We start from the raw sequence: 21202 nt of genomic DNA, 5'->3' as shown, positions 1-21202 counted from the left end.
TGACAAAGCCTATAAGAGCGCTGCTTTTAAGAGCGCTAGTCTCTGGCATACATTCCAGGGCTGGGGGATAACTTTTCTGTTGTTCGTTTATGAAGGAAATCAACAAAGGAACCGGGGTTGGCTTCTTTTCTGACCTCAGAGCCCGAGTTCGAGACACTGGGGGAATTAGGGGCTGCTACGTCTGGGCGTTCCCCCACCCGAAGCCCGAGCCCCCAACAGACTCCTTCGCCCAGGGGCGGGGCGCGCCAGGCGGCTCCGCTTCAGGCCGGCGGAGGGGGCGTGCCCGGCGGGCGCGCGCGGGCGGTGAGGGGGCGTGTCCCGGGAGTGGCGGCGGCGGCGCGGGTCGGGTGCGCGGCGCAGCCTCCTGTGCTGGAATGTGCGGCTCCCGCGAGCTCAGGGCGCAGGAGCAGAACAAGCGCCGCCGAGGCCTGGGGCCCCAGAGCCCGCTGTGGCTGGCGGCGGCGGCCCGGGCCGCAGGGCGCGAGCCAGCGGCCTGAACACTCTCTGCAGCCCCACTGGGTCTTTGCGGGCCTCGACGGGCCCAGCGGCCAACTTTTCCAGCGCCTCCCTCCCCTCCGCCGAAACTCCTGCAACAAAGAAAAGTAGTCCGTGAAGGAGCGGCGACGCGGGTCGTCGCCCCTCCTCGCCCAGGAAGGCCGGTAAGCGCGGCGCGGTCTGAGACACGGTCGGGTGGGGGCGGCGGGCCGGCCGGGCGGCCGTGGCCGCGGGAAGGGGAGGGCGCGGAAGGACGCGGAGCGAGGCGCTGTCCAGGGCTGATTTGCAGATACTGTGGCTCGGGCGGCGGCGAGCGCCGCGTCGGGCGGGGGCGGGCGGCCGGGCGGGATCGGGTTACATCGTCGCCGCCGGGGGGCTGGGCCGGGGGCGTCGGTGGGGAGCGGCGCGGCGCCGGGACCCCCTCCCCAGTCGAGGCCGGGCCGCCGCGTCCGCGCGGGCGCAGGCGGCGGGGATGTCTTGTCCTGAGGCCAGGAGTGGAGCTGCTTGGGGCCCTAGTCCTGAAACTTCCTCTCGTGCTCCTCCTGCTCCGGGTCCCGCCGCAGCCCCTCGCCTGCCGGCGGCCCTCGCGTCGTCCTCCCTCCCCGGCCTCTCCCTTTGGCCGGAAGGCGCCGTTGAGTGCGGCCGGGCGGGTTGAGTCAGCCCGGGACCCGGGCGGTTCCGCCAATGGGGCTGGACAGCGATTTCTGCGCTCGGGCCGCCGAGCCGCCGAGGCCCTGCGTGCGGGGTCGTCTGGCCGCCGCAGTCGGCGGGGCCGGGGCGCGCGTCCCGCGGGGCGCCGTGGGGGCGTGAGCCTCAGACTTCCGGGGCGCAGGGGGCCCCCTCTGGCGCTCGGGGCCCGGCGCCTCGGGAGGGCGCCCGCGGAGGCTCCCGGCCCCCTGCGGAGGGCGAGCCCTGGGCGGGCGAGGAGCTGGACGACGACGACGCGGCAACTTCGCTCGCTCTTCCCGGACTGGGGCGCGCGGGCCGGGAGGGGGCAGCCTGGACTGGGAAGACTCGGCCTGGCCCAACGGCGCCCCGAGTTTGCCCGCCTGGCGTCTTCCGTGGTGGGGAGCCCAGGAGACGCTTCAGGACGACTTGGTGCGTCGGTGGTGCAGCGAGCGGGCCGAGGCGAGGGCGAGCGAGGGCGCCGGAGTTTGCGAAGAGCTGCTTTGTGTTTGGTACGTATTTTGAGAAAATGGCCGAATGCCTATTTCAGTCAGGAATGCCGCGGCCGAGGCCGGCGCTGAAGGCAGCACGTAGGATCCGAGCGGCACGTTGGGCTTTCGGGCTGTGCGCGGACGGCCTTCCTGGGTAATGTGGGGACGGTAGTTAGGGTTGGGGGAGAATTAGGAATTCCGAGTCGCCTGGGCTGTTTCGTTAAGGCCTTGGACAGCCTTTGCTTTGTGTGATGGCATCTGATTCCGACTTTCGTTGGTACCTGTGACTCAACGAGTTTGTGTTTATGCACTTGGGTGAAACTGATTATCCTTCGTATTTTGGGTGTAAAAGTTTTTTAGCCCTTGCCACTTTGCTTTTTCTAATTCGCAAGAGAACGTCTAATTTGAGAATTAACACCTTTTAGGTTGGAAAGTAATGAGGTTAAGACACTTTGTTAAAAAGCCCAACGGTTTTTCAAAGTGATTTTGTTATGGCTCCTCTAGGCAGTTGAGTCAGATTAAACACGAGGAAAGAAAGTTGCTGATTTGAAGATGAGTTATTCAGTTATGGGTGTTTGAAAGCTCTTGTGTTTTCATTTATGTGTATTTTGAATACACTAAACTTCCCTTTTCACAGGAAAAAAGATCTTTAATTTTTGTTTACTTTTAAACAGATTATGAAGAAAAGAAACTTTAGTACTTCAGTGCTATTATGTACTTTTTCAAAGTACATTGGACTCTTGAACAACAGGAATTTGAACTGCGTGGGTTCACTTATATGTGGATTTTTTTCGAGAAATATATTGGAAAATTTCTCATAGATCTGCAACATTTTGCAGAAGTCTACAGATGACACACATAGCCTAGAAATACGGAAAAGTTAGAGAAAGGTACATCATGAATGCATAACGTATACATAGATAATAGTGTATTTTATCATTTACTACTGTAAAATGTATACAAATCTAATAAAAGTTATCAAAAATTACAGACCACCGTGGCACCATTCCTGTCCAGAGAGATGTAAACAAATGTAAAGATCAGTCATTCACCCATAACTGCTTATTAACTGTGGTCCATACTGTAGGTCTGTAATCATTTCATAGCTACCTCTTGTTGCTATTTTGGTGAGCCTCAAGTGTTGGAGGTATCCACTTAAAACATCTTGTAAGTCTAATCATATCCGGGTGAGCATTTCTCTCCAGTAAATTGTGCTTGCAGAAACAAAGCCACCTCTCCCATTTCCTGAGTGTTTTTCATTGTGTTTAGTGGGATACCAGAAACCTTGAATGACTGCATGGGACCCATATAAAGTGCCACTGGTGATGCTGTAAATGCTCCCAAGAAAGTCATGACATTAGAAGAAAGGGTTAAATTGCTTGATATTGACCATATCAAGTTCTGCAGTTTCCATTACCCACCACTTCAAGATCAGTGAATCTAGTGTAAGGGTTATTGCAAAAAAAAGAAAAGGAAATTTGGACACTATCTCTGCATTTTTTTCCAGCAGACACGAAAGCCTTACACTTTTTGTAAAATGCCTTCTGTCTGATATTAAAAATGCCTTTTTGGGAATTCCCTGGTTGTCCAGTGGTTGGGACACCATGCTTTCACTGCTTGAGGGTTCAGGTTTAATCCCTGGTTGGGGAACTAAGATACAACAAGCCACTAAGCCGCGTGATGTAACCTTAAAAAAAAAGAAAATGAAGTGAAGTCATTGTATGACAATTTAAAGCAAAAGGAAAATGAAGTTTCTAAATCTGGAGAATTTAATGCTGGCAGAGAATGGTTTGGTAATTTTAGAAAGAGTTTTGGCTGAAAAAGTATCAAGATAGCAGAACCAGCTTTGAGTTCCCAGATGCTGTTAACAAAATTATTGAAGAGAAAGGCTGTCTGCCTAAACAGGTTTTTAATACAGAGTAATGTGCCTTAGTCTGGAAAAGTTTCCAAAAAAGTCATTCATTACTAAAGAAGAGAAGTGAGCATTAATTTGAATTTGAGGCTGGTTGAAGACTAACTTGTTTTGTGCAAATTGAGTTTTTGATCAGGACTGTTCTTATCTATAAAGCTGCCAAGCCCACTTTTTTTTTTTTTTTTAATGGAATTGTTTTTCTTTCATTCTTTGTCTTCCTTTTTTTGGCTTGCACAATCTCAGTTCCCCCACCAGGGACTGAATCTGGGCCACTGAAGTGAAAGCCCAGAACTCTCACCATTAGGCCACCAGGGAACTTCATAAGCCCACTATCCTTAAAGATAAACACCAGTTACTATTCTTTTGGTTGTATAACAAGAAGGCCAGGGCAATGAGAATACTTATCTAAATTGGTTCCATTGATGCTTTATCCCTGATTATGAAGTACTTTGCAGTAAGGGGACTGCATTTTAAGGTTCTTTGGTATTGGACAGTGACCCTGGCCACCTTAACCCCGTGAGTTCAACATTGAAGGTGTCAAAGTGGTATTCATGCGTGTGGGCTAAGTTGCTTCAGTTGTGTCCCACTCTTTGCAACCCTATGGACTGCAGTCGGTCAGGCTCTTCTGTCCATGGGATTCTCCAAGTAGAATACTGGACTGGGTTGTTATTTCCTCCTCCAGGGGATCTTTCCGACCCAGGGATTGAACCCAGGTCTCTTACATCCACATTGGCAGTCAGGTTCTTTACCACTAGCACCACCTGGGAAGCCTGTCAAAGTGGTTCCCAAACACAGTGTCTTTGAATAAAGTCTATATTAAGGTATCATAAGGACCTTGAAGTCTCATTACACATGGTACTCTGTAGAAAGGATTGTCAGTGCTGTGGGAGACACCCCCGATAGAACATAATGAAAATCTAGAAGGATCATGCTGTTGAAGATGTTGTCATTGTGATAGAAAAAACTATGAAGGCCATCAAGCCTAATACAAATTTCCGCTAGAAGAGACTGTGTCCACGTGTCGTGCATGAGCTCACAGGATTTATGGCAGCCAATCAAGGAAGTCATGAAAGAGATAGTGGCTATTGGAAAAAGGTTGGGGGTGGGGACGATGAAAGGCTTCAAAATACATATTTTGGGAATATTCAAGAGTTAATAGATAGCATAACAGAGAAATTAATGGAAGTTAATTTGGAGATGAGTCCTTTTGAACCAGTGCAAGACTATAAGGAAAAAGACGTGGAAGAAGCAGTGCCAGAAAACAAATTGCCATTAGACATTCTGGCAGCAAGGTTCTTTTTATTGAAGACTACTTTTGACTTCTTTTACAACTTGGCCTCTTGTATGACACTTGAGTAGACACTAAAACTAAAGCCTGTGGTTGAAGGATTAGTACCGAATAGAAACATTATTAGAGAAGTAGAAAAGGAAAATTTGGACAGAAATTAAGATATATTTCTGTCAAGTTACACCTCTTTCCACTTCCTCCACCACTTCTGTCTTTGCACCTCCTTCTGCCTTCCCTTCCACTTCTCTGCCTCTTCTCACTGCTGCTCCTGACTCAGCAAGAGCAACCCACCCCGCCCCCCCCACTCAACAGAAGACAGGAGGATGAAGACCTTGATGATGATCCACTTCTCTGCTTAATGAATGTTAAACAATCATGCTGTTCAGTTAATAAACTTCTCTGTCATGTATGCGTATGAGTGTCTTGTGAAAATTTAGTAATTGTACACCAAGAGCTGGAAGACATTGTGTCATCACCATTGTTACCCAAGTATTCATTGTGTGCAAGACTTGAGAAAGGTTTAAAGTGATACTTAATATGAAATTTATAATGTATTAGTTTTTCTACTGTTGTATAATTTTGCTTTTAAATAATTACATTACCTGGAACTTCCTTGGTGGCCCAGTTGTTAAGAATCAATTGCCATAGCAGGGGATATACTTTCAGTCCCTGGTCTGGGAGGATCCTGCCCACATGCTGAGCAGCAGTTAAGCCTCTGGGCTGCAACTACTAAAGCCTGGACTCTAGAGCCCCAGCACTGCAACAAGAGAAGTCATTGCAACTACAGAGCAGCCTCTGCTCATCGAAACTAGAGAAAGCCAACACGCTGCAACGAAGATTCAGTACAGCCAAAATAAATTTTCAGTCCAGTTCAGCCGCTCAGTTGTGTCCACCTCTTTGTGACCCCATGGACTGTAGCATGCCAGGCTTCCCAGTCCCATCACCAACTCCCGGAGTTTACGCAAACCCATGTCCATAGAATCGGTGATTTCATCCAACCATCTCATCCCCTGTCGTCCCCTTCTACTGCTTCCAGTCTTTCCCACCATCAGGGTCTTTTCCAATGAGTCATTTCTTCACATCAGGTGGCCAAAGGTTGGAGTTTCAGCTTCATCATCAGTCTTTCCAATGAATATGCAGGACTGATTTCCTTTAGGATTGACTGGTTTGATCTCCTTGCAGTCCAGGGGACTCTCAAGAGTCTTCTCCAACACCACAGTTCAAAAGCATCAATTCTTCAGTGCTTAGCTGTCTTATTTTATAATAAGTCCAACTCTCACATCCATACATGATTACTGGAAAAACCATAGCCTTGGCTAGAGGGACCTTTGTTGGCAAAGTAATGTCTCTACTTTTTAATGTGCTGTCTGGGTTGGTCATAGCTTTTCTTCCAAGTATCAGCGTCTTTTAATTTCATGGCTGCAATCAACCATCTGCAGTGATTTGGGATCCAAAAAATAAGAAATAAAGCCCCCCAAAATAGTCTGCCAGTGTTGCCACTGTTTCCCCATCTATTTGCCATGAAGTGATGGGACCGGATGCCATGATCTTAGTTTTCTGAATGTTGAGCTTTAAGCCAACTTTTTCACTCTCCTCTTTCACTTTCATCAAGAAGCTCTTCAGTTCTTCACTTGCTGCCATAAGGGTGGTGTCATCTGCATAGCTGAGGTTAGTGATATTTTTCCCGGCAGTCTTGATTCCAGCTTGTGCTTCATCCAGCCTGGCGTTTCTCATGATGTACTCTGCATATAAGTTAAATCGGCAGGGTGACAATATACAGCCTTGATGTGCTTCTTTCCTGATCTGGAACCAGTCTGTTGTTCCATGTCCAGTTCTAACTGTTGCTTCCTGACCTGCATACATAATTTCTCAGGAGGCAGGTCAGGTGGTCTGGTATTCCCATCTCTTTCAGAATTTTCCACAGTTTGTTGTTAACCACACAGTCAAAGGCTTTGGCATAGTCATAAAGCAGAAGTAGATGTTTTTCTGGAACTCTCTTGCTTTTTCCATCGGATCCAGCTGATGTTGGCAATTTGATCTCTGGTTCCTCTGCCTTTTCTAAATCCAGCTTGAACATCTGGAAGTTTGTGGTTCATGTACTGTCGAAGCCTGGCTTGGAGAATTTTGAGCATTACTTTGCTAGTGGTATAAGATGAGTGCAATTGTGCAGTAGTTTGAGCATTCTTTGGTATTTCCTTTCTTTTGGATTGGAATGAAAACTGACCTCTTCCAGTCCTGTGGCCACTGCTGAGTTTTCCAAATTTGCTGACATACTGAGTGCAGCACTTTCACAGCATCATCTTTTGGGATTTGAAATAGTTCAACTGGAATTCCATCACCTCCACTAGCTTTGTTGGTAGTGATGCTTCTTAAGGCCCACTTGACTTTGCACTCCAGGATTCACTCTAGGTAAGTGATCACATCATCGTTATTATCTGGGTCATGAAGATCTTTTTTGTACAGTTCTTCTGTGTATTCTTGCCAGCTCTTCTTAATATCTTCTGCTTCTGTTAGGTCCACACCATTTCTGTCCTTTATTGTGCCTATCTTTGCTTGAAATATTCCCTTGGTATCTAATTTACTTGAAGAGCTCTCTAGAGCCTCCTATTCTATTGTTTTCCTCTATTTCTTTGCATTGATAACCGAAGAAGGCTTTTTTCTCTCTCCTTGCTATTCTTTGGAACATTGCATTCAAGTGGATATGTTTCTTTTTCTCCTTATCTTTGGCATCTTTTCTTTCATCAACTATTTGTAAGGCCTCCTCAGAGGCCTTTTTGCATTTCCTTTTCTTGGGGATGGTCTTGATCACTGCTTCTGGTACAATGTTAGGAACCTCTGTCCATAGTTCTTCAGGCACTCTGTGTTTCAGCTCTAATCTTTTGAATCTATTTGTCACTTCCACTGTATAATCATAAGGGATTTGATTTAGGTCATACCTGAATGATCTAATGGTTTTCTGTACTTTCTTCGATTTAAGTCTGAATTTGGCAATAAGGAGTTCATGATCTAAGCCACAGTCAGCTCCCGGTCTTGTTTTTGCCGACTGTATAGAGCTTCTCCATCTTTGGCTGCAAAGAGTATAATCAGTCTGATTTTGGTGTTGGCCATGTGGTGATGTCCATGTGTAGAGTCTACTCTTTTGTTGTTGGAAGAGGGTGTTTGCTATAACCAGTGCGTTCTCTTGGCAAAACTCTGTTAGCCTTTGCCCTGCTTCGTTCTGTACTCCAAGGCCAAATTTGCCTGTTACTCCAGATATCTCTTGACTTCTAACTTTTGTATTCCAGTCCCCTGTAATGAAAAGGACATCTTTTTTGGGTGTTAGTACTAGAAGGTCTTGTGGTCTTCGTAGAAAAATAAATTGGAAAAAAAAAAAATTACATTACCATATGCTGTTTGAGAAACAGTATATCAGCCCATCATACATATATGCAGTTTAAAAAAAAACTATTTCTAATACTATATTATGAAAATGACTTACACTATATGTCATAAAAATTTTATGACTCATTTATTTGCATATAGGCTTGGTTACTGGGAAGCTGTCCTATCGATTGCGTGCTTTGTTATAACTGTAAATGAGTATGAATTTATTTTTCACAATATCTTTTGCCTTTTGTTGACTAGTGTTAGTAATGTGTATAATATCTGCAGTATTTTGTATCATACAGTATTGGTAAATGTATGACAGGTGTAATTCATCTGGTACACAGGGGATGTAAACTTACTGTATTTATAAACACAGTACTGGAAATGTAATCCTTATGATTTTCTTAACAACTTTTTCATGTATCTATTATATAAATGCATGTAACATGCCAAATATATGTTTACTGACTTACCCTTAAGGCTTCTGGTCAACAGTAGACTATTGGTACTCTTAGTTTTTGTGGAGCCAAAAAGATGCGATTTTTAACTGCACTGGGGGTTGGTGCCTCTAACCTGTTTGTACAAAGGTCAATTTAATGTTAATTAGCACTAAAAAAAATAGCACGAAGAATGAAGGTTACTTACATTTTTCCAACAGAAAAGGTAAAAGTGCTTGAGGGAAGGCACGCTGTTGGTAGACTTAGTTGATAGATGACTTGTGTCAAACACTTGATCGAATTTCTTATAGGGGTTACAGAAAATTTTTTGATGACTGCAGTAAAGAGAGTTTGGACTTACAAAATGATTTTAAAGGCTTACTTTGAGTAGTTAATGAAGCTGATTGAGTTTAAAGATTATGTGGGAAAATGTGTTAAGTTGCAAAGAACTACAGTGACGTTTTGTTTTAGACCGGTAAACGTTGTGCTTAAACTGGTGCTCTTGTGTGTTTTGTTTTGTTTGAATGCAGAGCACAGACATGGCCACGCAGGTGATGGGGCAGTCTTCCGGAGGAGGAGGGCTGTTCACCGGCAGTGGCCCCATGGGCATGGCCTTGCCAAATGACATGTACGACTTGCCCGACCTCTCTCGAGCTGAACTGGCTGCGCCTCAGCTCATCATGTTGGCAAACGTGGCCTTAACTGGGGAAGTAAATGGCGGCTGCTGTGATTATGTGGTTGGCGAAGAAAGACAGATGGCAGAGTTGATGCCTGTTGGGGACAGCAACTTCTCAGATAGTGACGGAGAAGGACTCGAGGAGTCTCCTGAGGCGAAAGGCGAACCCAGGGCGCTGGAGAAGATGGAACTGGAAAGTTTGGAACTCAACGTGGTCCAGCCACGGCCTGTGTTCGAGGCGTCAGCTGCCTCAGAAACGCACAGCTCCAGCAAAGACCTTCCTCAGGAGACCCCCGCGGCAGAGGAGAAGTGCAGGAACGTGAAGACCAAACCCTTCCGCTGTAAACCGTGCCAGTACGAAGCGGAATCTGAGGAGCAGTTTGTGCATCACATCCGAGTTCATAGCGCCAAGAAATTCTTTGTGGAGGAGAGCGCAGAGAAGCAAGCGAAAGCCCGGGAATCCGGCTCTTCTCCCGGGGAGGAGGGCGATTTCTCCAAGGGCCCCATCCGCTGTGACCGCTGTGGCTACAACACCAATCGCTATGATCACTACACTGCTCACCTGAAGCATCACAGCCGAGCCGGGGACAGTGAGCGCGTCTACAAGTGCATCATATGCACGTACACCACAGTGAGCGAGTATCACTGGAGGAAGCACCTGAGAAACCACTTTCCAAGGAAGGTTTACACGTGCGGGAAATGCAACTACTTTTCAGACAGGAAAAACAATTATGTTCAGCATGTTCGAACTCATACAGGTAAGAGGACCTTTCTCGTTTATTAAGTGTACTGTACCCGCCAAAATGGAGCAGTCTTAAAAATGTGAACAGTTTCAAGCACCTCAGAAGTAAAGAGAATTAAAGATGTGTAAATCTCATTTCAGAAGTAAATTACATCTCTAAAGAGTAAAGATGGGTACCCACAGGTACCCATCACCTATCCCCAACAGTTATTAGTTATTAACATTTTATCACATTGGACAAGTCATGTTTTAAAATAACAGCTTTATGAGATGTACTCCTCTTCCACACAGTTCATCCATTTAATGTTAGAATGCCTTGGCTTTAGTGTGTTTGCAGAATTGTGCAGCCAGTACCACAGTCAATTTTAGGACATCTTCACCCCAAAAGGAAGCACCTCTCAGTGGTTGCTCCTCATTTTCCCCAGTACCCCTTGTTTATTCATTTTTAAATTGACTTTCAGATCTTTGTGCTTAAGGGGTCTTATTTCTTGAAAGCAATGTTTATAATACTGATAGTTGCATTACAGTTTCCTGGTAAGAGTTGGTACCTTTGAGGACCGATTACTGGTCTGAATAAGATGGGTAGGGTAACCTAGCACTCTGCTTCTCGCATCAGCAGTGAGAAGGGCTGTGGCATGCTGTTTGCACAGATCCCATTTGCAGTAGTTGTCACTCTGCAGCACTGAACCCTATGGTGAGTCCTAGTGAGGAGAGGAATTGATGTTGAAGTGGTAGACATAAACAAGAAGACGTGCAGATGAAATTCCATTACAAGAAAGACATGTGTAGCAAGATTTCTAAACTCCAACAGATGGCTTCTGTGTAATTTATTTATTTATTTTTAAAGGCAAAATAATAATTTTAATGGCTTCTGTGTAATTTAAAGCTTAAAATCTAGTTATATAAAAGAATTTGAAATCTCTTTGGAATTTGTTATAATCTGTGATTGTCTCTAGGCTTTGCAACCATTTTATCTCAAAAGTAAAAAAGTTTAAAAATTACATGGCATAGGAAATGAGAGTTACCAGACAGAATCCTATACCATTAATCACTTAAAGAGTTTTAATTAAACAAACTGTTAGACTAAGGTTAGACTAAACTAACCTCACCTGCAGTATCATAAAACAAACCCCAGATACCATATACACTTCAGCCATAAGTACTTCATGTTCCTTTAACAGTCTTGTGAGAACTTCGGGGCCTGATTTATGATAGAATTGGCCATAATCTGTAGAGCTTTTAGGTAATAAGTGTGATATACAGCGTAGTACATGACTTTTTCGTGTACACATTTATGAATTTTTAAAAATTGAGGTATTATTGACTGTGATGAATTTTTACAAATATATATACTTAATAACCACCATGCAAGTCACCATAAAAAATAATACCAGTGTCCTTATCTTACTAAATTTTTTTTGGGTGTCAGTTATATTTTTGATACTTTCAAAATTGTTTAGTCATTGAACAATTTAAAAGATTTTCCCCAAAATCTAAAAATGTTTGGACAACAAATTTAAATTAGTTGATTTAAGATATTTTCAGAGTTAAGGAGAATGGAGAGAACTGGAAAAATTTCAGTTTGGTATATATTTCCAATTTCTTATGTATACTTAGAAAAAAATAAAACATAGGATCTCTACTTTTTGCCATTTCTTCTTTTTTTCTTATGGTGGTTTATTTTCATTTTATTACAATATAGGCAACTAATTTTAATGGCTGGTTTTATATATTTCATCATTACTTAATTTTTTTCTACATTAACTTAAAGTTGATATTTCCACAATTAAGGTTATGACTTACACAGCTAACTCTGGTTGTACGTATCTCATTTCACATTTAGTGTTAAACTTATTTGATCTGAATACTTTTTTGTTTCTTTGACCTTAATACTTTTTAAAAGCTCCCTCACTGTTGTATTACCTTATTTGTGGTTTTTTAAAAAAAAAATTTCTAGGCAATTTGGTGGTACATAAATAGGTGGTTATTATTTTAATTATTTAAAATCTGAGAGTGTCAGTGGTATTAAATGCATGGTTCTAAAAATTGTATTTATGGAAAAATTAATTCATCTAGTGCTGAAAGCAGAGATAAATGATCATCAGCAGGAATTCATTATTTCTTATCTCTCACTTAGGTAGCCAGCTTTTCAGGTTCACTTACCAAGTCTGATATGTTTCTTTATTGAGTGCTCAGGGTTAGGTGCTTTCTTCTACTCTCTGCTAATCATCAGAAAAATATGCTAAGAAAAACAGTTAAGTGTTTATTGAAAGCCTAAAGTATTGTACCCAGGGTCACATACAGCTAAGATTCAAAGTTCTGTATCTTTTTTTATAGGTAATTATCATGGTAGGGGGCTGAGGATTTTCATTTGAGTCTTCAGTAGAAAGATTTTTCATTTTGTGGTTTTGCTATCTAACCAGTTCACAAATTCTATTTTGAAAGATGACATTTTTGCCTATATGTGTGAGTGAAAAATTACTAGTGTTTTTAGAGTATTTATGCCTATTTTGGTGAGTTGCACAGATAGATGCAATCTGTTTTGTTATGAAGAACTTAAAGTATCTGTAGTTGATCCTTCATGTTGATCTTTAGGGTATTAAATTTTTCTTAGCTTTTTTGGTAACAATTTGACTGATGCACAGTTGGCATACCATACAGCTCACCGTGAACTGAGCTGTTCTGAGCGCTTCACACCAGTGGATCAGATGACATGTGGCCCTCAGTGGCTTCCTTCTTTCACGTACGCTTTCAGGGTTCACCCACATCAAAAGTACAGTACTCGTTTTCCTTTTGTTGCCAAATACTACTCTCAAATGGGTAAGCAACATTTTGCTTTTCTATTAGTTAAAGGATTTTTGGATTATTTCCACTTTTTGGCTATTGTGAGTAATGCTGCTATTGCCATTCTCATGCAAGGTTTTGTGTAGACATATGTTTTTATTTTTCTTAGGTAAATATACACCTAGGAGTGGAATTGCTTAGCCATATGGTAATTATGTTTAATCATTTGAGGGACTGACAAGGTGTTTTCCAAAGTGGCTGCACTATTTTACAGTCCCACCAGCACTGTATTAGGGTTCTAAATTGTCCACAACCTAACAAATAAATGTTAATATCTGTTATTTTGATTATAGCCATCCTGGTGGGTGTGAAATCATCTCACTGTGGTTTTGATTTACATTTCTGTTGTGGCTAATGATATTGTGCGTCTTTTCATGTGCTTATTGGCAGTTATGTATCTTTTTACAGAGATACATTTCAACATTTTTTTAAGTTAACAGAATTCTTCAAGGCTAAAGTAGGCATCCTGTTGCTATGAACTATTTATGTCTAATCTATAGGTACCAGCTAATAATAGCTGGATAGCTACTAGGAACACATTTCACAGTTATCACCACATTCTTTCTTTCTTTTTTTCACTTTGTCTTTTCCTTTCCTTGTTCAATGGGTTTTTTGTTTGTGTTTTGTTTTTGGCCAAGCCACATGACATGTGGGATCTTTAGTTCCCCTACCAGGGATTGAACCTGTGTGCCCTGCAGTGGAAGTATGGAGTCTTAACCAGTTGACTGCCAGGAAAATCCCTCCTTGTCCCTTGTTATTAGATACGTCTGTTGCTGTAATGCATGATGTAGACAGAATAATAACGTATTTATTGAGGGCTCTATTTGTCAGGCACAGGGCTGAAGGCTATCCATGTATTATCTTAATTTAAATTCTCACAATTCTAGAAAGTTGAAGTACTGTTACTTTTATAGATGAGGAAGCTTGCCTGAGGTCCTGATTCTTATCTTGTGGCCAAAAAATAGACAAATGTCAAGGTGTTTTTTTAGTATATTTTGTGGTTGACAACCCATGTCCAAAAAACACAATTTCTGCCTTTGAGACTTAAGATTCTTTAGTTCTCTTATCTCCAGTTGCTGTCAGTCCCCGTGGCTTTATGAGTATAACTGGGACTTCCCTGGTGGGCATGAGTTTGATCCTTGGTCTGGGAACTAAGGTCTCACATGCTGAGTGAGCAGCCAAAAAAACCCCCCAAAACTCAGTATTAAATAATGTATGTATTGTTAGTGAGAATTGTAATTGCCTTATTTTATCATTTGAATATTAATCACTGTATTTTTGTAGGTGAACGTCCATATAAATGTGAACTTTGTCCTTACTCAAGTTCTCAGAAGACCCATTTAACCAGGCATATGCGTACTCATTCAGGTTGGTAAGAAATGGGAACTTTTCTATCATTTTTAGTAAACTACCATTATAAAGAAGTTGTTCTGTACCTGGAACTGGGTCATTACTTATGATTTATTTTTGATGTAATTTGGATATTTATATATTTTTTAAATATAATTTCAGTGTGTGGTTGCTGGGTTCCAGGGATTCCTTGTTAGTTGCTTAGTTCCTGACATTTGGTTTTGTTCTCTTGAGAATTGTTAAGGCTTCTGAAGGTTGATTTACAAAAGCCAAACTTTAAAGAGTGATTGATAATCCATGTTCCTAATTTATTCACTTATAATAAATAAAATATAGGACTATAACACCTGGGAGAATTGTCCACTCTAGAACTGAAATGATCATGATCACCATCCAGAATTGGCCCCTATTATGAATGTATGAAGATTGCAAAGTTAAAAAGTCAGTATTTGTGTAGGTGGTCTTGAATGGATAGTTATTTCAGTTTTGCCACACTGACCCTTGGGAGGTCCTGATATGATCAATAACTCTTCCTCTTCTAATTCTCAGTAGTTATGTTACCATTTCATCTTGAATGAAATATTTAGAACTGGAGGGAATGCGTCTGTCCCTTTGTAATATTTTTGTAGGTATCATACTGGATAGTTCTTCCATCCTGCTAGCATAGGAATTAATTTTGAATATTTTCCAATTATGAGCACAGTGAATGTTTGTTAAAGGGAATTAACATCTTACTGAATTCTGTTATGGACTACTTATTTTTAAGATGGAAAAGTAATTTTTTCAGCAAAAACTATTTTCCCTCCATCGAGTACTTGGTGATTATTATGGAGGCACTGTTTTTTTTTTTTTTTTCTCTTGGCCAAGTGGCTTTCAGGAGCTTAGTTCTCCAGCCAGGGATCAAACCTGTGCCCACTGCAGTGGAAGCATGTAGTCCTAACCACTGGGCCACCAGTGGATTCCCTGAAGGCATCATGTTTAATAGGTGGGTCATTGGAAACATACTGTGGTTTGAGAGTCTTTTTGTGGATTTTAGAATAATTTTTTTAAAGATTTATTGATTCATTTTATTTATTTATGTTTTTTGGCTGTGGTGGGTCTTTGTTGCTGCACTTGTGCTTTCTCTAGTTGCAGCGAGCAGGGGCTACTTTTTGTTGCGGCGCATGAGATGAGTAGCTCTGTGGCATGTGGGATCCTGCCAGACTAGGGATCAGATTGGTGTCCCTTGTGTGTTGCAAGACAGATTCTTAACCCCTGGACCATCAGGGAAGCCCTAGAATAACTTTTTAAACATATTTTATTAAGGTTTAATTTACCCACACGAAAATGCACATGTATTAGGCATATAGGTCAGTGATTTTATGTATGCTTTCTCTTGTTTGACTGCCATTTTGGTGTAGATATGAAATATTTCTACTACCCTTAGAAAAGTTCCCTCCTTACTCTTCCTAGTCAGTACTCCCATATTCTTCCATCAAGTGATACTCTGATTTCTATTAAAGATTTAACATCCTTCTGTAAAATGTTCTCGAGAGTAATTCCGTGCTGCGTTATCAGAATGTTGTCTTTATTGCTGAGTAGTACACCCCTATTACTCTTGAATTAAAAGTTCCTTTGTTATTCTATGTGGGCTCTACTTAATAAGAATGTGTATAAGCTTATAAAACTCCCTTTTTGAATTTGCCTTACATTTATAAATTAATTTAGGAAGAATAAAACAGACACCTGGCACATTTACAAAGATGAAAAACAGGTAAAAATTTTTGCTAGAACTGGAAAAGGAAATTAAGTTGAAACTGTTGGTACAGGGCAAAAGAATCTTCATTCAGCTAGGTATTAATAAACTAATCAACTTGATGAATTGGTCTTCCAGTGTAACATTTAATGGCAATAAAGCAAAAATAGGGTGGGGTGAATGAAGCAAGTAAATGACACCATTGGAGTTTTAAACCAGAGTACTAGGAACTCCATTCCTTGATCATTTCATAGGTGAATGCTTGCATCTTGCTTGATGCTGGCTATGAAAATGCTCTCATTCATTAGGGCTTATAAAGTGGTGACATTTTCTTTATAATTCTTTTAAGAGCACAAATATTTCCCTAACGAGATTGACTCCATTCATCAGCTCTTTGTTTACTCAAAGGTAAGGTTTATATAGTAAGGCAGGATAAGCACCTGAAATCTTCCTTTGTGTTTACCCATTCTATAGTATACCAGTTCATTCCAGAAGTCATAAATTACAGGTAATATGTATTGACTGGCCATCTGTTCTACACTGCAGCTTACAGCACATGAGAATAGTTTACAGATGAGGAAACTGAGCCTTAGAGAGTTTTCAGTATCTTGCTCAAGACCTCAGAGTAAGTTGCAGAGCCCATACTTGATCCCTGTAGGTATTCTTACTGTGGAACAAGTTCTTAACCGTTATGTCACATATCTTGTTTCCCCCATTCTGTTTCTATGTATATTAAGTAGATGTTTGTCTCCATTGAAGTCGTTCAGTGGGAAGGACAAGATAGGACCAAGTGGAGAGTAATTTAGCATGTTGTTAGAAACCTCTCTTCATGAATCTGTTAGTGGACTAATATGGAAAAGAGCTTATAGTTTGACACACTTGGATAAGTTTTTGTTTTTGTGGTCAACTATTCTGTAATCAGATATCTTCTAATCATGTAAAGCTTACTATCTATGGTTTTACTTAATGTCTGAGTAGTTTTGCTTTATGAAAAAATTTAATAAGATTTTATGTGAATTTGAGAATTTTGAGAGATGAATTTTCATAAATGTCAATTTCCATTTTTCTGCTATGCATTCCATTGGACCAGTGGGGTATTGGATACCAGTGGTAATATTTGCTAGAGTGTGATCTAGATGGGTATGTATTCAGGTAGAATGAGTTAAATCTCATGCCTTTAATTTGGGGGTGGGAGGGCTTCTGGTCTTGTATGTGCCTGTGATTATAACTTGTGCTTATTTTATATGCCATATCTATTTGTATGCCCCTGGTTTCTTTGCTCATTCATTAGAAGAAAGTGGGAGAAAATCTAGAAAGGATTTTTGACTTGTTATACTTTGCTGCAGAATAGCAGCTCTGGCAGTGGAAAAATTTGCTGAGTGAAATCTGATTCAACTCTGCTACGATGGACAAAGGGTCAAAGCATTGTTTTAAAGCTTTCACATAAAGGTTTGGGAGTATGGCCTAGAGTATGAAGTATTTTATTTGAAGTCTCAAGGTTTATCTTAAATGTACGGGAATTTTATGTTCTGCTCCTTTATACATTTGTTTTTTAACTACATAAAAACGTTATAATTATGTTACCTTTTTGAGTGCCTTTGCCCAAGAATTAGCATCAAGAGCCCAAGTCACTTTTTCAGTAATTGTATATTTCTTGATGAATCTGTGTTCTTTAAGAGTGTTTGAGAGCACTAACTTGATGAACTTTTTAGAAGATGATTAAAATAATTATTCCTTTGTTTAGAATGAGAATCAGAAGTCAAGGGATAGAGGAGAGATATCAAATAAATACGAAAGATATACAAATAAATATGGTAAATATAAGTTGCATGATAAAGTCTTCATGAAATAGTTTCGGTGGTTTTGTTTTATTTATATATATATATCTGTATCTATCTCCACTTCTTGATGAGCATATTTGAATAAATCTTGAATTCATTTCTTAACGTGCACCTTCTGTAACATCTCTTGTCTGCCTTCAGGTGAGAAGCCATTTAAGTGTGACCAGTGCAGTTATGTGGCCTCTAATCAGCATGAAGTAACCCGCCACGCAAGACAGGTTCACAACGGGCCCAAACCTCTAAACTGCCCCCACTGTGACTACAAAACAGCAGACAGAAGTAACTTCAAAAAACACGTGGAGCTGCATGTGAATCCACGGCAGTTCAACTGCCCTGTGTGTGACTATGCAGCTTCCAAGAAGTGTAATCTGCAGTATCATTTCAAATCTAAGCATCCTACTTGTCCTAATAAAACCATGGATGTCTCAAAGGTGAAACTAAAGAAAACCAAGAAGCGAGAGGCTGACTTGCCTGATAACAAAATCACCAGTGAGAAACCAGAAACAGAGCAGGCAAAAGTAAAGGGGGATGTGACTGGGAAGAAAAACGAGAGGTCTGTAAAAGTGGAGAAGAAAGAGAACGTTTCAAAAGAGAAGCGGCCTTGTAGTAATGCCTCAAGCCAGGTGACCACCAGAACTCGCAAATCGGCCATGGAAGCTAAAGAAGTGGATGTGTCCCCAGGAAACAATTCAGAAAAGAGCTGCAAAAGCAAGAAAAGCAAAAGGAAGGTGGAAGCTGAAGCCCAGTCCTTACAAGAGCCTGTTAATGATGAGGAACCTGTGACTAAAAAGAAAAAGAAGGCAGAAAGCAAATCCAAAAATAGTCAGGAAGTGCCAAAGGGTGACAGCAAAGTAGAGGAGAATAAAAAGCAAAACATTTGCTTGAAAAACAAGAGGAAAACCGTGAGAAGTAAACCATGTAAGAAAAGCAGCCAGCCTGCTCAGAGGAGGCCCGCTCAGATGGAGTCTGCTCAGGTGGGGTGTGTTCAGACGGAGCCGCCCCCTCCTCCTCCCCCTTCCCCTCCCCCTCCCCCTCCTGTTGGGGGTGTTGAGGTCGAGGTTGTGCAGAAGGGGCCTGTTCAGATGGAGCCATCTCCTCCCCTGGGGCCTGCTCAGGTGACCCCTGTTCAGATGGAGCCATCTCCTCCCCTGGAGGCTGTTCAGGTGACCCCTGTTCAGATGGAGCCGCCTCCTCCCCTGGAGGCTGTTCAGGTGACCCCTGTTCAGATGGAGCCTCCTCCTCCCCTTCCCCCTCCTCCCCTTCCCCCTCCTCCCCCAGAGCCTGCTCAGGTGGGGTCTGTTCAGACAGAGCCTCCTCCCCCCCCTCCCCCTCCCCCTCCCCCTGTGGGGGATGCTGAGATGGAGGTGGTTCAGACGGGGTCTGTTCAGACAGAGCCTCCTCCTCCCATGGAGCCGATCCCCAGAAGGTCTCCTCGCAAAGATCATAGAAAGGAGAAGTCCAGCATGCTGAGCGAAAGGGCGCGGAAGGAGCAGGTCCTTATTGAGGTCGGCTTAGTGCCTGTTAAAGACACGCAGCGTCTGAAAGAAAGTGCCTGTGCCCAGGGTCTCTCCCCACCATCACCACCCCTGCCAAAGGAACACTTAAACGGGGAGGAATCGAAAGACCAAAATTTGTTCCCTGCAGGCGAAGTAACTAAAGAAGCCCCTCTTCAAAAAGCGGGAGCAGAAGAGGCAGATAAGAGTCTAGCTGGTCTTGCTGCTGTTATCAAGGCATCTGCCAACACTTCATCCTCTGAACAAAACTTGAATGTGCCAGAGGGTGAAACTTCGGAGGATAAACGTCAGGCCGAAGCTATGCTCTGTGAAATGGAGGTGGACGCTGACGAGAAGAAAGCAGAGAATTTCCCCAGCAGAGACTCGGCCGTTGAAGAACCAGCTTCACCACCACTTCCTGCTCTGCCGCTAGAAAGACATGAAGCCGTGTCCACAGCGGCTGTGGCATCCCTGCCTGGCACCGTGGCAGCACACGAGTCTCAGGAAATGGATGAAGACGAAGGCATCCACAGTCACGATGGGAGCGACCTGAGTGACAACACGTCAGAGGATAGTGACGATTCTGGGTTGAACGGGGCTCGGCCAGTCCCACAGGACACCAGTGGGAAAGATGGAAAGGAGGCCTTGGCTGTCAGAGTGGCCGAGGGAGATTTCGTTTGTATCTTCTGTGATCGTTCTTTTCGAAAGGAAAAAGATTACAGCAAACACCTCAATCGCCATCTGGTTAACGTGTACTTCCTTGAAAAGGCAGCTCAAGGGCAGGAGTGATGACACTGGTCAAGGCTTCAGTTCTTAGTGGATAAGGTCTCTGGCATTTTATATTCATTTGCAGTAGTAGACAGCCTTTTGTTTTTAAAATTAATTACTGTTCAGTCTTGATTTTTAAGTGGCACTCTTTTTCTTGGACTCCGTGTACCAACTTATGTACACATTTTAGTAAATCCAAGGGAGTTACTGTAGCAGACATCTAAATCTCTAAGCTTTTTTTTTTAATCTGTTTTTGCATTTAATTGAACTAAGGAGGCCAAGGTGGTATTAGAGCATTCTATCAACTTGTTCAGCTATAACTTACCAGTTTTTTCCTCATGTCTGTCTTCCTATTTCACTTTAGTTTATTCTTTGTTTATAGCCCTATAAAAATTGGCTTACTTAAATAGCAAATTACTTGAAGAATTTGCCTGCTTTATATAAAGTTAGCACTTTAAATTGTTCTAGTGATAAGAAGAGAGACATTGAATTTGAAGAGAAATTCTCCCAACAATGGATGTTCTATCAATCCAGGTATTTACCTTCCTGATTTTTGATCAGTATGTATGTTTATTTGTGTATGTATTGTCATAAAAACAATGATTTTGGTGGGTTTTTTGTTTTTTGGTTTTTTTTTGGTGCTTTAATGCCTTAAGATGTTGCACATTGTTTTTTTTTAACCTATGCAGTTAAATTTTTTCTAGAAATAGCATTTGCGTTGTAATACTTTATATATGCATGTTTATTTTGATCTCTCTGGAGGGATGCTTTTTAGTCTTGTTTGCAAAAGGGGCAGTTTTCTTTTCTTTGCCGCAGTTGTCTTTTTTGCAGAATAGTAGTGTGTGCAAATTTGTGAGCAAATGAAAGATGCAGGTTTAGTCCATTGATTTTAACATCTATGCCAGAATCTGTATTTCATATAAGTTATTTATTTTACAGCTTTCAGTTTGAACTTTGCAGTAAATAAACCACTAGATCTATGTTGAATGGATTTTTATATCAAATACCAACCATGAGTAAACTTTGACCCATCTTAGTACATCTGCTTCCTCAATGTGTGGTGTTAAGTTGTATCTTAAAGGAAACCTCTTTTCCTAG

The 21202-nt window shown here is 42.1% G+C and overlaps 1 protein-coding gene across 2 annotated transcripts; it reads left to right on the top strand.

Moving 5' to 3' along the window:
- Window positions 1–563: 563 nt before the first annotated feature.
- Window positions 564–20713, top strand: LOC110125035 (RE1-silencing transcription factor-like). Of its 2 annotated transcripts, none has more exons than XM_070458384.1 (4): window positions 564–659; window positions 9186–10089; window positions 14202–14285; window positions 17985–20713. In XM_070458384.1, the coding sequence occupies exons 2-4, from the start codon at window positions 9195–9197 to the stop codon at window positions 20123–20125; spliced, it is 3120 nt and encodes a 1039-aa protein (XP_070314485.1). In that variant the 5' UTR covers window positions 564–659; window positions 9186–9194; the 3' UTR covers window positions 20126–20713. The 2 variants fall into 2 exon arrangements, with proteins under 2 accessions (XP_070314485.1, XP_070314484.1); XM_070458383.1 differs by lacking the exon at window positions 564–659 and adding an exon at window positions 1442–1673.
- The last annotated feature ends 489 nt before the right edge of the window (window positions 20714–21202 follow it).

This window comes from Odocoileus virginianus, chromosome 29, assembly GCF_023699985.2.
Source record: "Odocoileus virginianus isolate 20LAN1187 ecotype Illinois chromosome 29, Ovbor_1.2, whole genome shotgun sequence".
NCBI classification, from domain to species: Eukaryota; Metazoa; Chordata; class Mammalia; order Artiodactyla; family Cervidae; genus Odocoileus; species Odocoileus virginianus.
This window is presented reverse-complemented; position numbering and strand designations above follow the sequence as displayed.